The sequence below is a fragment of the Trachemys scripta genome, chromosome 7 (genome assembly GCF_013100865.1).
Source record: "Trachemys scripta elegans isolate TJP31775 chromosome 7, CAS_Tse_1.0, whole genome shotgun sequence".
Classification (NCBI taxonomy): Eukaryota; Metazoa; Chordata; order Testudines; family Emydidae; genus Trachemys; species Trachemys scripta.
Window position 1 is genome coordinate 35681985 of NC_048304.1, and position 13828 is coordinate 35695812.

The 13828-nt window shown below is 41.1% G+C and overlaps 1 protein-coding gene across 3 annotated transcripts in view; it reads left to right on the forward strand.

The window, feature by feature from the left end:
- Positions 1–13828, forward strand: part of NUP210 (nucleoporin 210) — a 120251-nt gene that overhangs the window by 36116 nt on the left and 70307 nt on the right. For all 3 annotated transcript variants that reach the window (XM_034775574.1, XM_034775575.1, XM_034775576.1), the window contains exons 7-12: positions 165–323; positions 777–845; positions 1200–1306; positions 2854–2994; positions 4463–4600; positions 11335–11490. In XM_034775574.1, coding sequence (XP_034631465.1) covers positions 165–323; positions 777–845; positions 1200–1306; positions 2854–2994; positions 4463–4600; positions 11335–11490 — 770 coding nt within the window. The remainder of the gene's footprint in view (positions 1–164; positions 324–776; positions 846–1199; positions 1307–2853; positions 2995–4462; positions 4601–11334; positions 11491–13828) is intronic.

Below are 13828 nucleotides of genomic sequence, written 5' to 3' on the forward strand. Positions count from 1 at the left end.
TTCATGCCCGGGTGTAGAAAATGCATTTTCTACAAAACTATTTAAAGCGCCAATTTAATGTGTGCTAGGCATCAAATAAAAAATTAATCAGTAATAATTAACAGGGTCCAAACAGTGACACATTAGCTTGTGTTGTTTCATGTGTCTTCTTGCTTCATGTACAGAATTAATGATGCCTTCAGATCACTATGAACTGCAGCTTCAGAACAACATCCTTGGTCCTGAGGGAGATCCAGCTCGGCCTGTTGCCAAGTTGGATCAGGCAACATCAACGGTAACTGCATTGCAGCAGGGACAAATTAACCTAGTGCTGGGGCACAAAAATATCCTTTCTGTGGAGTGCTCAATGCCTGCTGTCAGGAGGCAGATTTTCCACTCTCTGCCACATACCAGGATAAAACTATCCATGCTTTGCCCAGTGGTCTGAAAATCAGCACTAGCTGACTGGTGTAGAAAGCAACACTGCTGCGAGTTCAGTCATACCACAGTCCAGATACCTTGATGTGCTCTTAGAAATTAGGGCTTTCGGCCTGGAAAAGATCCATTAAATTATCTTGCCTGTTACTTTAGTGGAAGGGAGGAGAAGGGAGAGTGTGTGTGTGTGTTGTAAACCAGTATATTCTGGAAATGCTCACTCTTAAGGGAGCTAGCATTTTTGTGTCCTTCTTTTCAGGAACATGGAGTCAATTTTAAATAACCATGAAAGCAGTCCCAGACAGAAGTTAGTTTTAATGTTCTTCTTTCAAAGCCTTTTAGTTCCTTGACTGAGATTGCAGGTATTCGCATGCAAGGTGCTTCCAGATTACCAAACAGCACTATCTATGTTGTGGATCCTGGATATTTAGGTTAGTATTTGCTGTTGTTCTTCCGAGTGTTTATTTCTTTAACAAATTCTCAAACTATATACCTGTATCAATGCCTCTGTGCAGTATCGGTGCATATGGTATCTAAGTCCCTGTACCTGCTCACCTATATATATTATAGTATAGTAGAAATGTCTTTTTAATAAGAAAATGTTTCATATTAAATAATTTTGGCTTTAACTATTGATTTCCTCTGTTTCCCCACCATTAGTCTTTAGCAATTAAAGCATATCTTTAAATTTTATGAACCAAAATGTTTGTGAATATATGATACATAATAGTTCATCACATAAATGGCCTTCTGGTCTATGCTGTTGAATGTTTTCTGTTTTACAGGATTTACAATTCATCCTGGTGACAGATGGGTCTTAGAAACAGGCAGACTTTATGAAATTACAATAGACGCATATGACAAATCAAGCAATAAGGTGTATTTATCTGATGTAAGTGCAGTGTTGGTATGTTTCTGTTCTGTGTTACTGGACGTTGTGTATCTAGCAAATCTGTGAAAAATTTTGTGCAATTAGCTAAGCAACCCTTTACTTATACAGACGTGGAAAGTTATAAATTTTTTGTTGTTACAAAGCATGCTGGGTCACTCTGTCGGGACACATCTTAGCACATGTGACAGAAAAACTGAGAGAATGTTGGCGGGCATGCTGCATCTCTGCAAGTTTATGATAGAATGAAACTTCCAAACCAGTGCAGCCAGTAAGGATGAGCACCGAGTGTAGTTAGCAGACATATTCAAGATATTAAATCTTTTTTGAACCTCTTGTCAAAGGTGTTTCTCCTCTAGTTTTATGGAGTAAGTTTACATGATTACACCGATGTAGCCGCCAGTGTAGACGCAACATATATTGACAGGAGGAGTTTTTCTTCCAGGGTAGGGAGAACACCACCATAGGGGGGAGGGATAGCTCGGGGTTTGAGCATTAGCCTGCTAAACCCAGGGTTGTGAGTTCAATCCTTGAGGGGGCCATTTAGGGAGCTGGGATAAAAATCTGTCTGGGGATTGGTCCTGCTTTGAGCAGGGGGTTGGACTAGATAACCTCCTGAGTCCCTTCCAACCCTGACAGTCTAAGACTGTCTAAGTACATCAGCTGCACCAACACCAGCACTCTTCTGTCGGCATAGCTGTGTATACACAGGGGGGGGTTGTTGCCATAGCTATGTTGTTCAGGGGTGTGGTGTTTTCACACCCCATTCCACATAGCTACGCCGGTGTAAATTTTAACCCAAATTCTGAAGAAATTTGTTGTTAGGGAAATAGTTCATATATTTCCTTGCGTATTAAGGATGACAGAATAGAGAAATTGTAAATTGGAGGTTGTAAAATCTGAATTGATTAGTTTAGTGGTAGAAGTAGTGATGTCCTTTCCCGCAACATTAGAGGTTGTTTTTGATGGAAATAAATTCTCTTAAATTATGATGATAGAAGTGTTTTTGGATGCTAGTACTCTGTCCCACAGGAAACCAATAAGATGATCTTGACGCACTGGATGATGTCTGTCTTAAAGGGGGGAAAAAACCCTCTTATACCCCTGAATTTCAGATAAGCTTGTTAAACTATATATAGTTATACAATGGAACTTTATAACATTTGTTTACATTTATTTATATGTCAACATTTTCAAACTTCAGTACCTCAGGTTAGGCATCTGAATCCATATTCATTCACCTACATGAATGTTCTGTTTTGGAAGCTGTCTGCTCAGCACATCTGAAAACCTTATGTAGCTTTCTAATCTCAAGCATCTAAACTTGGAAATTTTAGCTTAATCTTATTTATTTGTCTGAGAGTAAGGTTGGATATTTGGGGATTTATTTGTTTGTAAGTTGACCATATATGTGTAGTGTGACTTTTTTTCTGGTTGGATTTTCTGATTATTATTTTTTTTTAACAAAATAATATTTTTTGCTGTCCTGAAATGTATTCCTCAATGTTGTTAATCCCTGGCAACACACAATCAATGTATTTTAATTTCAGAATATCAGAATTAATACAGAATTGTCTGAAGAATATTTTGAGATTTTGAAATCCTCTCTGAATGGATCATATCACTATGTGAAAGCAATAAAGAAGGGTCAAACTATTATCGATGCTGCTTTAACATCTGTAGTAGATCAGGTATGTCTTACTAAAAAATGTTCTCGTTTGCTCATATGCTTAGAAAAATTATCAAGTACATACACATCAGAATCTTTTTATTGGTATACTCCTCTGAAAGCAAAAATAGGAATTAAATGACTAAGCCACACAAAAATAAGAACATATATAAATGGACGAGGGGGCAGAGCCTGAATTTCTTACTTAAGCAAAATGCTCAACAAAGTGTTTTTGTTCTGTGTTTATACAGTGCCTAATACAATGGGGTCCTGGTCGGTAGGTGGGACTCCTGAATGCTACAAAAATAGAAAGAATGAATAATAGATGTTTTGCCTGAGTAAAGTTGCAAGATTGATTCCTAGTTGTGTGCCATTTACCGCTTGTTTAGAGTGATTGAAATGCACTGCTCTGAATTTCTTCTCTGGTAGCTATCCGGAATATGTGGGCATGTCTTGTAGCAGGGTGCTGACTAAGGGCCCAGTCACATACTCTGAGTAAATGTCAAGGCTTACTACTGTGTGAGGGAAATTCTGACTCACTGTGCCATGTCCTGGCCCTGCTTTGCATTACATTACATTTTGGGACACTTTCTGTCATTTGATAAGTGATCATTAAATGCTAGAAAGAAGACCTGCCAAACATACCAGCCTACAAGCCTCTTAAAAATGAATATTGATTAAACTTTTCTGCTACCTGGCCAGTCGTGGTGGCTGCCAAGTATGCAGCCACCAGGGCACTTCAGTTTGGGAGGGTTCCTCCCCATTCAGCGATTTGGTTTTATGTCTGAAACTTGATGGGGTTCAAATACTGAGACACATTTGTTCTCAAATCTCTTCCTAGCTGCTCCTTGAAAGTGATGAACCAATTCCACCCTCTGCTTCAGGCAGTCGGCCTCTCTCTGTCAGCTTTTCTGAAAAGACCTCCCCAAGGTCTGCGAGACTTGCAGTGTTTTCAGAACCCCAGCAGGAGTAACAGCAGGGGGAATTACATCTTCATTGGGAATCATAGTCATGGAAGGCTCTTGATGGCAACGTAACAGCCAGTTTCAGAGTATGGTATTAAGAATCCCTTCCTTGGGCATAGATGCATTATTCTCCAACCACAATCTGTCCCTTTCCCACTGAACAGACTGTAGTAGGAAGGGGCTGAGCAGGGTGTGAAGAAGGGTTATGAAGTACAAGGAGTGGAGAAGGGATAAGTGGGCTCCTTGTTACTTAATTTGCCAGTAAATGGCAATGTTCATCTATGGCTCCAGAGTAATGACAGTGGTATATCTAATATAGAGTAGGCATTGTTCCAATGAGTTGCTAATTTGCTCACAGGAAGTGCAGAGCTAATAGTAAAAAAAAAAAAAAAGATGCTAAATGTATCCTTTTGTTTGTGTGTGTGTGTGTTTCCTCAGTAACCTATTTATAAATAAACACACAATTCTCTTTTAACAAGTGCTATGAATGTCATTTATAATTGTACATGCTGTTACTTATTATAGGATGGAGGTGTTCATACATTGCCTGTACCAGTACGAAACCAGCAAGAAGTTGAAGTTTATGTTCCCATTATCCTTTCACCGAGCATTTTGACATTTCCATGGCAGCCAAAGGCAGGAGCCTATCAGTACACAATAAAGGTATGCTAAGGAAGCCATCTAAATGCAGGAAGTGTCACTCTGGAAGATTTAGGCCAGTAGTTGTTTGGGGAAACTGCTGCTACATATTAACTCCGGTTGCTGCAGGCATATTTACGTTAAAAGTGTGTTTGGTGGCATTTCACTGGAGTTCAAGTGCACTGCTTTAAAAAAAGTTGCATCTTTGTTATTTTTGTCTCTGTTATCGGTACCTTTTAAAGTAAAGCATAATTACAAAAAAGCCAAACTTAACGATAATTGAGTGTGACAGATTTCAGGCAATGAGAGAGGCACTTAATTTATTGCAAATAGGTTCCCTGAATTAGTTGGCATAGTGACTGCCAAGAAGCCATCTTAAGATGGCTAGTCCCTAGTGCATTAATGTTGGCATCCTTCATTCCCTGCCTATCTCCCTGGCTGTACCAATAACATGGTTATTGGACGGCAAAGGCCACAGCTTTCTTTACGGTAGATTTAACAACAGGGTTTTTTTTTAATTCTCCTCTTTCTTGTGCTCCTCCTGTCCTTCTCATGCTACCGTGCTTGCCAAGGAACACTATTAAATCAAACCATATTTTGAATGTGCTCCACTGGAACCTTTTTGTATACTGCTTACAAAATCAAAATTTGAACCCTTGAGGTGGTCGCTAAATGAAGATTCCCCAACACATTTCGCCTCAAAAATATTACATGTGCAGTTCCTGTCTATCCACTTGGCATATGTGTGCGCTGAGATACGAGTCTTTTCTCTGATCAAACTGTCCAGGAAAAGATACAAAGCAGCCTACATATGGTAAAATAAGAGATTTGAATGGTTTATTTTTGCACTTTGTATAGGGCCAAATTCTGCTCTTCCACAGTGGAATGACATCATTGACTTCATTGGCTTCAACTGGATTTTCACCTGTGAGAGACCAGAATTCAGCTCATACTCTGTTACCTTATACATAACCATGTAAAAATGCCCAGCACTTTTGCACATTTCTATTACATTGCTCTCACTCAAGTTTGTTGTCCCCTATGGAGAGTTGAACATTTGGCACATGCTCTTTCAAAATGTTCCTTTGTTTCTTCTTTTAATCTTTTTTTTGTGTGCCATGGTGGTGGCTACATGAAATGTCCAACTGGTTACATTGATTTTCATAAAAAATAAATCTTTAGATGTTCTGCTTTGATTTCCTTAAATTATAAAGTGGGTCTACTGAAAAGTTTTACCTAATATACATTTACAGCAGCACTGTATTAATTTAGATGGAATAAAGCGGCCCACAGAGTCACAGGGATTACAGTGATCCTAACTGTCCAACAGTAAACAAGGTTTGGGGTTTGGTGTACAGAGGCCTCAGCCTGCTTGGTACCATGGCAAACATGCCATGATAAATCATTGTTAACAATTTATTGAAAATACAGAAAAGGAGGAGGGGGGAAGGTTTTGAAATGTAAAGCATTTGAAATATAAAATATTGAATAAGGCTTTCATTTTAAGCATACCCCATGTTCCCTTTCCCTTTAGCTGGAGAAAGTCGTCGTTGTCTTCTTCTTTTTCCTTTATGCAGCTATTCCTGGTGAGAGTCATGGTGGCAGCATGGAGAGTAGGGAGGACCAGACCTCCTTTTCCTCCACAACAGGTTCCAGCTCCTCCTGGGGGATTCTCCAGCGTTCCCAGGCCAGCCGGGAGATGTAATCCCTCCAGCGTGTCCTGGGTTGACCTCAGGGCCTCTGCCCAGTGGGACATGCCCGGTAGAGTTTCAATAGAAGCCCCTGAGGGGGCATCCTTATTAGGTGCTTGAACCATCTCAACTGGCTCCACTTGATCCAGAGGAGTAGCGGCTCTATTTTGAGGCCCTCCTGTATAGCCGAGCTCCTCACCCTATGTCGAAGAGTAAGCCTAGCTACTGAGTGGAGAAAACCTCATTTCCGCCGCTTGTATCCGCGATCTTGTCCTTTCGGCCATTACCCAAAGTTCTTGAGCATAGGTGAGGATGGGGACGTAGATTGACCTGTAAACAGAGAGCTTGGGTGAGAATTTGGCTCCCACTTCACCATCATGGATCAGTACAGCGCCTGCATTGCTGCCGCATCAATCCGCTGGTTGATCTCATGCTCCCGTTTGCCATCACTCATGAACAAGACCCCTAGATATTTGAACTTATCCACTAGGGGAAGCTGCTCCCCCATCACCTGAAGAGAGCAGTTCACTTTATTCTGGGAGAGGATCATGACCTCTGATTTGGAGGTGCCGATTCTCATCCCAACCGCTTCACACTCAGCAGCGAAACGTTGAGTGAGCGTCTGAGATCACAGTCTGATGAAGCAAGAAGGACAACATCAGTTGCAAACAGGAGAGATGCCACCTCTGAGCCCCTCTACCAGATACACTCCATAGCTTGGCTGTGCCTTGATATCCTGTCCATGAAAATCACGAACAGCAGTGGAGACAAGACACATTCTTGGTAGAGTCCAGTGCCCAGCTTGCACGAACTTGACTTGATGCCCAGAATACGAGCGCAGCTCTCACTCCGAGAATAGAGGGACCAGATAACACACAAAAGCGGCACTGATACCTCATACTCCCACAGCACTTCCCATAAGACATCTCATGGAATGTGGTCATATGCTTTCTCCAGGTCTACAAAACAAAGATAAACTGGATTAGCAAATTCCCACGACTCCTCAAGTATCTGCGAGAGAGCAAAGAGCTGGTCCATTGTTCCACGGCTGGGATGGAATCCATATTGTTCCTCCTGAATCTGAGGTTCAGCTAGTGGGCGTAACCTCCTCTCCAGCACCCTGGCATAGGCTTTGCCGGGGAGACTGAGGAGTGTGATCCCCTATAGTTGTAACACACCCTCTGGGTGACCACCACTCTGGTTTGCCAGTCTGGAGGTACTGCACCCGCCTTCCATGCAACATTAAACAGGCGCGTTAACCGTGACCCCAACATTGTCCAGTGATTTCAGCATCTCCAGGCGAATCTTGTCCACCCCTGCTGCCTTACCACTACGAAGGCACTTTACCGCCGTATTGACCTCAGCATCAGAAATAGATCCGATCTCACCGGAGGCGTCCGGTGCTGCCTCCTGGAAGGGGGGCATGTCCATCGAATTGCGGAGTTCCTTAAAGTGGGCTCTTCCACCTCTCGGACAGTCTCCTTAGTCGAAGTCAGTGTTTCACCACCCTTACTGAGTACAGTTTGGGCAACGTCCCGCTGACCCCTTCTAAGGCGGCGAATGGTTTGCCGGAACACCTTTGAGGCCATCTGGTAGTCATTATCCAAAGTCTCTCCAAACTCCTCCAAAGCCTGGGCTTTTGCTTCAACAACCACCCCAGCTGCAGCACTCTTAGCCAGCCAGTACCTCTCAGCCATAACAGGAGTCCGGTTCGCGAGCATTGCTCGGCAGGTTGCCTCCTGTGACTTGTCAGCTTCCCTCACCACTGGAGTCCACCAGCAGTCCTAGGGTTGCCACCATGACAGGCACCAACCGCCTTCAGGCCACAGCTTTTCGTGGCTGCCTCAATGACTGAGGTCCTGAACAAGGTCCACTTGGACTCAAGGCCCAAGACCTCACCTGGAATGCAAGAGAGGTTCTTCTCCTGAAAGTATTTAGAAAGGAAAAAACATATTTCACAGTTTTAGATGATATTAAGGATGGTAATAACTGTCCTTTTGGGGAAAAAGACGTTAGTTGAGATGGGCTGTTGTTATTGCTGCTGCTGTTAAAATGCTGTTTCCTAAGAAGTCAAAATAAGAAAACACATAAAAAGGGAGAGAAAAGAACAGCAAAGATAGAAAATGCAGCTTCTGTCTCTCATGTTAACTTTCACTTCTGATCTTACTGCTGGAAAAACACAGACATAGCACATGGTCTTATCAGCCACTCCAAGACCTGGCAAACTTGTTACCAGTATTGGACTGTTTAGGACATTGCTTTGAGCTGCCTCTTTCTGGTCACAGGTGTACAGCAGTGTTGCAAAATATGCAGTCTTGTCGGCTAAGCCAGACTCTTGTGGCAGCCAGGATAGTGAAGCTCACTCCAGGAACCAATTTTTCTCCCAAAGTCTCTTTCTTTAAGAACCCCAAAAGGAAGTGATGGGTGGAATAATCCACCCCCTCGTTATTTTGTCCATCAGTTAGACCTAATGTCAGATGCAGGTATTTTGATTCATTGATTTCCGGTCCTCTGCTCTTCATGTTTACCAGTCATAATCTTAACACAGTCCTTGTATTATAACAGGAAGCCTTTTTTCTGTTTACTAATTCAGTCTTTCTATCTTGCTTTTCCCATCATTGCTTGTTGTAATAGGCTATTGTGACATTTCATGAACTTTCACTTCTCATGGCTTCCCTCACAATTAGGGCAAATTTGTAGGCTTAATTATCACAACAGCAGTTAGTGCTCAGTTACAATTGGTTATTAATTACAGTAGACAGATTATTACTGCCATTCTTGTTTTCGGATTAGTCTCCACCTCTTGCGCAGTGGGTTTTAAGTCAAGGAATAAACGCCCAGAGATTTTGGTGGGCTTTGGACTAGTCCCAAAGCTTGTTTAATCTCTGAAAAGTGTTTCTGCCCAAATAGCATCATAGGGATTCCATGTTTATTTTATGTCACTGATTTCATGATTTCTAAACTGGCTCTTAATACATGTAAAAAGAGAGTTTAAACATCTTTTTATTTTACTTACTTTAGAAAAGCCAAGTGTCAGCCCTACAAAGCTAGGAATCTGAAAGTCAAGTTGTGTTCTTTCTGGCTTGTGCATCATCAGTAATACAAATTGTGTGGGGTGGGCCCAGTTAACAAGTCCATGGATGATGTGCAAGTCAGGATAGAATCCAGTTTATTCTCCCTGAGCTGGCCAGTAGTAACTAGAGTAAAATGTAGCAACACTTTTTTTTTTTTGGCTGCCTGGTAAGAAGATGTGACTCTGTGTACACTACACATAAGAAGGTAACATTTTTACAGTCAGTCTTCTGACTATTTTAAGTGAAGCTCTGTTTATCCAGATATACCTGATGTCTCCAAAGCATTTTGAATGAATAATTCTGCATTATCCTAAGGAATCCGAGCTTTCACCCTTCTCGACTGAGCCTATTTCCCCTAGTCCCACTCCAACTGTTGCCTATTTGGCCAGTAGTTTTTCTTTTCTTTTTTTTTTTTCCTGATGATTTTCTGTTAATGGGCCATCCAGAAGCCCATGAGAGAAAAGGAAATACCATATTAAATTGGTTCCTCTTTGATTCTTTCGAAAGAGTGTCTCAGCTGCTCCTCCTTTTAGACCTATGATTACTGCTCACGTGAATCTTGTTTTTCATTGTACTTTGTTTACATCAGTTGAATCATGAAACTGTTTATAGAAAATGTTTACTATGCTACAGAAATTAACCCCCACATAATTTGAAGCTTCTTGCCATAGGACATTATTCTCATTATGGAACATTGTCTCACAGGTCGACCATAGCATGTGGAGAGGGGCACCTGGGTGATAGAGAAAAAGATGTTTTTTTAAAAAATGCAAATTATTCTCAGTACTTTTTGCTGTGCAGCAAGATGTTGCCACAGAATTATTTTTGTAACTTACCATAATGCTGTTTAAAAACTATGAATTCTATAGCAATGGTTTTCTTTATATAAGAATTGTTACAGATTGAGAATGACAGTGTTATTTTGATGGGGCAAACTCTTCTTGACTCAGTGTGAATGTGAAACTTCAGCAGATAATATTCTGCTTTGATTTCAATAAGCTACAGAGTTACCATACTACTTAATGGGCAAGGTCATTCATCTCTCTTGTGACACAGACCGTAAGACTGAATAATTAGTCGTTCCCCCTTGCTCCACTAAACTAAAATAAAGTTAAAGTCCTGGCAATTTATCTTAAAATCCTTCATGAACTGGAAAGGTCTGATTCTTGGGAATGGTCCCCTTTGACTTGAATATGTAGGTTTGGCAATGATTGAATCATTAGAGAGCCTGGCTGAGGATGTAACCTACACAGTGTACAGGCCTCTGTATTGCCCAAGGTAAGTGTGGGCAATCTATATTGCTACCTATCACTCACTCCTGATGGATAAATTCCTGGAGCAATATGTATGCCGGATGTACAGATACAGAAACATCTGCTAACATACAGGTCAGGCTAAAAACAAAGATGCGATGGCAGCAAAAATTCAATTTTTGTTTCCTTTTCTCTGCCCTCTTCTTTTGCTTTTTAGACTTCTCAACAATTCCCATTGGTAGAAGCCAGTTGCCATAGTACAGTAGGTTAGCTGCACTGAGACCTAAAAACGTCCACTTGACTGTCTTTGGCTTTCAGCAACAGAAAATTAATCAGAGTTTTGAAAAATACAGCAATCACACACGCTGGGCCTCTGTTGTGCTGACTTGTGAAATGATATGCTGACTGCAAGTGCTATTAATCACAGGAATCTTTGAGCATCAGAATTTTGCAGCAGTGGTAGAGAGAGGTGTTTAGGTTAGCAGCAGTGATGAGCAAAATGTATATGTGTGAATAAATCTGAAATTAAAATGAATGAAGGGTAGGAATCTGCTAATCCCTGGCCTTGCTGATTTAAAGTATTGGGGCCTCAGTTTCATTGTATTTCAGTGCTAGCATTCTTAACTCTAAGCAGTGTGTCTAGCATTTTATGTACTATGTCCGATGTTTGGGTAGATGGTAACCGAGAGAACAGGGCACCATATTAATACAAATTAAATATTTTTTCCTTCATGTTTTAGGCTCACGGTGGAAGTGGAAATTTCAGTTGGTCCTATTCTAACCAGGCTGTTGCTACAGTAACAGTCAAAGGAGTCATGACAACTGGAAGTGATATTGGTGTCAGTGTTATACAGGCAAATGATGTTCAGAACCCACTGCACTATGGAGAAATGAAGGTAAACAGTATTTTCTCTGGTCTCTTCTGAAATTTGACTTTAGCAGCTGTAGAGAAGGCAGGGAGAGCTGTCAGTCAAGAAGCAGAGTGTCTCTTAAACCCCTGGTCACATGTCCCACAGAATTCTGCATCCATGCCCTGTGGCAGGCAAGCTGAGTCAGAGCTCACGCTACTGGGTGCTTCTCTCAGACTATCTCTTTAATTACTATTTTAATGTCAGTCCCAGCGATGAAATTTAGCCTGTCCCTTTACCTCCTCTCCCAGGAAAGGCTTTTCCCAGTTGAATTCTTTGTTAAAAAAGTAACAAATATTCACTCGCTGCAGGCCAAGCAATCAGCCTGATAACCCTAACTAAAAACACTGTTTGTTGCCCTGCAGAGCCTCTGCCAGAAACAGTTTGTTTTTCCCTTATCCTAAATGATAACAGACACCATCCAGGTGGATGGGCATTTCTCAGCAAAGATAGAAAGTCAGAATTTTACAAAATCCCTCGTGACAAACCTAGCTGAGCTCCAGATCCCCAAACAAGCTAAAACTTGTTTAGAAAAGACACCATGATTCCTTTAGTGGGTTATTGCTTTAGAAGGATACAGGGGACAAAAAAATATACCTCAGTCAGGAGGCATTTGGAAGCATTGGCCACCTCTCTGCGAACCCACACCCGCTCTTACTGCTTTTATAGAATAATCATTGCTTGTGGTAGTGACCTAGTGGCGAAAAATCTAGGAACAAGCATCACAATCTACCTACAAGAAAATCTCTGTGACAAGAAGTGGGGGAGCAGAAAAGTCCCTTCTTGAGGCTTATGATGGAGCTCCATGAATTTAAATACTTTTTCCTCGCATTTTTGCAGCTTTGGAAGTTGGGGGAACTTACATGATGCTTAATGTTCCTTAATGTAGAACTGGCCAATGCCTTTAAGTAATCCTGAACAAAAAATGGAAGAAAATAAATGTAATGGATAAACCATATTATTTTATTTTATTAATTTATTTTACAAAAGAGAAGGCAGTAGCCCCAGTTGTTCTGGTCAAATTCTATCTTGGGTAACTGCATTCTGCATACTTCAAAAACGGTGTTATTTTTCACTGTATTCAACTGTTGTGTAGCATTCATGGTGCTCTTGGGAATACAGGCAGCCCCAATATAGCATGGCATGTAAGCACATGCTTAACTTTTTAAGCTAGATTGGGGCCAAAATGGACATACCCTTGTCTGTATCACCCTCAGTGAAATGCAGCCTCTGAAGCATGAGCATGGCCTGAATGCAGGCTTTTGAAAAAGGCAGAGTAGAAGTACAGCTTTAAAAAGCTAAGCATTGTAAAGAGAACCTGAATTGCGGGGTAAAAGCTTGCTCCTGAACTCCAGCAGTAGAAGTAAGAGATGGTGGTTGAGAGCTGCAAATTTGTGTGTGATTTTTTTTTTGACTATTTTGAGACCTGGAGCAGGTATATTTGTGTACAATATGGTTATAAATAGAGAACTCCTCACCTGGAATATGCTTATTTATGCCAAGGGATGAGAGACCCAGTCTGGCAAGCAACTTTTCACCCTTATATCCAACTGAGAGCCTTGTAAAAAAAAATGCTAGCCATCTCCAAGAAAAGGTGGCAGTTGAGTTCGGAAGAGCATTTGTAGACTTGGAAGAATGCACTTGCATAACAGGTGCATGGATATAATTTAGCAGTTGATGTGGAGTGAACTGATTGGATTAAAATTGCAGACACTGGTGACCCAAAATGCCTAATCGCTTTTATGACCCCCCCTTATCCAGCATAGCTAAAATCCTTCAGGTTCCACATTGTACCCTTGTTTGCTTCAGAGCTCCTTCTGGCAAGAGTGTGAGAGAGTATGTGCTTGTCAAACTCTCCAGTACTGTCCCGTAATGAAAAGAGAGCAATTTAAGCAGCCAGACTTTTTTGTTTAATATGACTGTGTTGGAAAAAATCTTTCGAAATAAAACTTGCTGGGTCAAACTGCATCTGCAACATCTTTGCAGGGTGCACCAGCTTGCTTTTAATGTATTTTAAGTTAACTACATCAATTCTACAAAATGTAGTTTAAATGGACATTAAACATAGTGTTTAAATTTGTAAACTGTGATGATCTGGCCGTTAAACCAGTGTTAAAGCAAGATGGAAACTACTTTACAATCTTTCTGTGACACTGCGCCCATATTATCTGTGTCCCAAAGATGTCACTTTTTAGCAATATGACAGTTGCCTGCAGGAGATTCAGAAATGATGTTTTTAATTAAAGCTCTATTTCCAAATACAATTCAAAGTTTATAGACGGTAATAACTCAGAAAAATGCTTCTTACCATGCAAGCTTTTAGAGC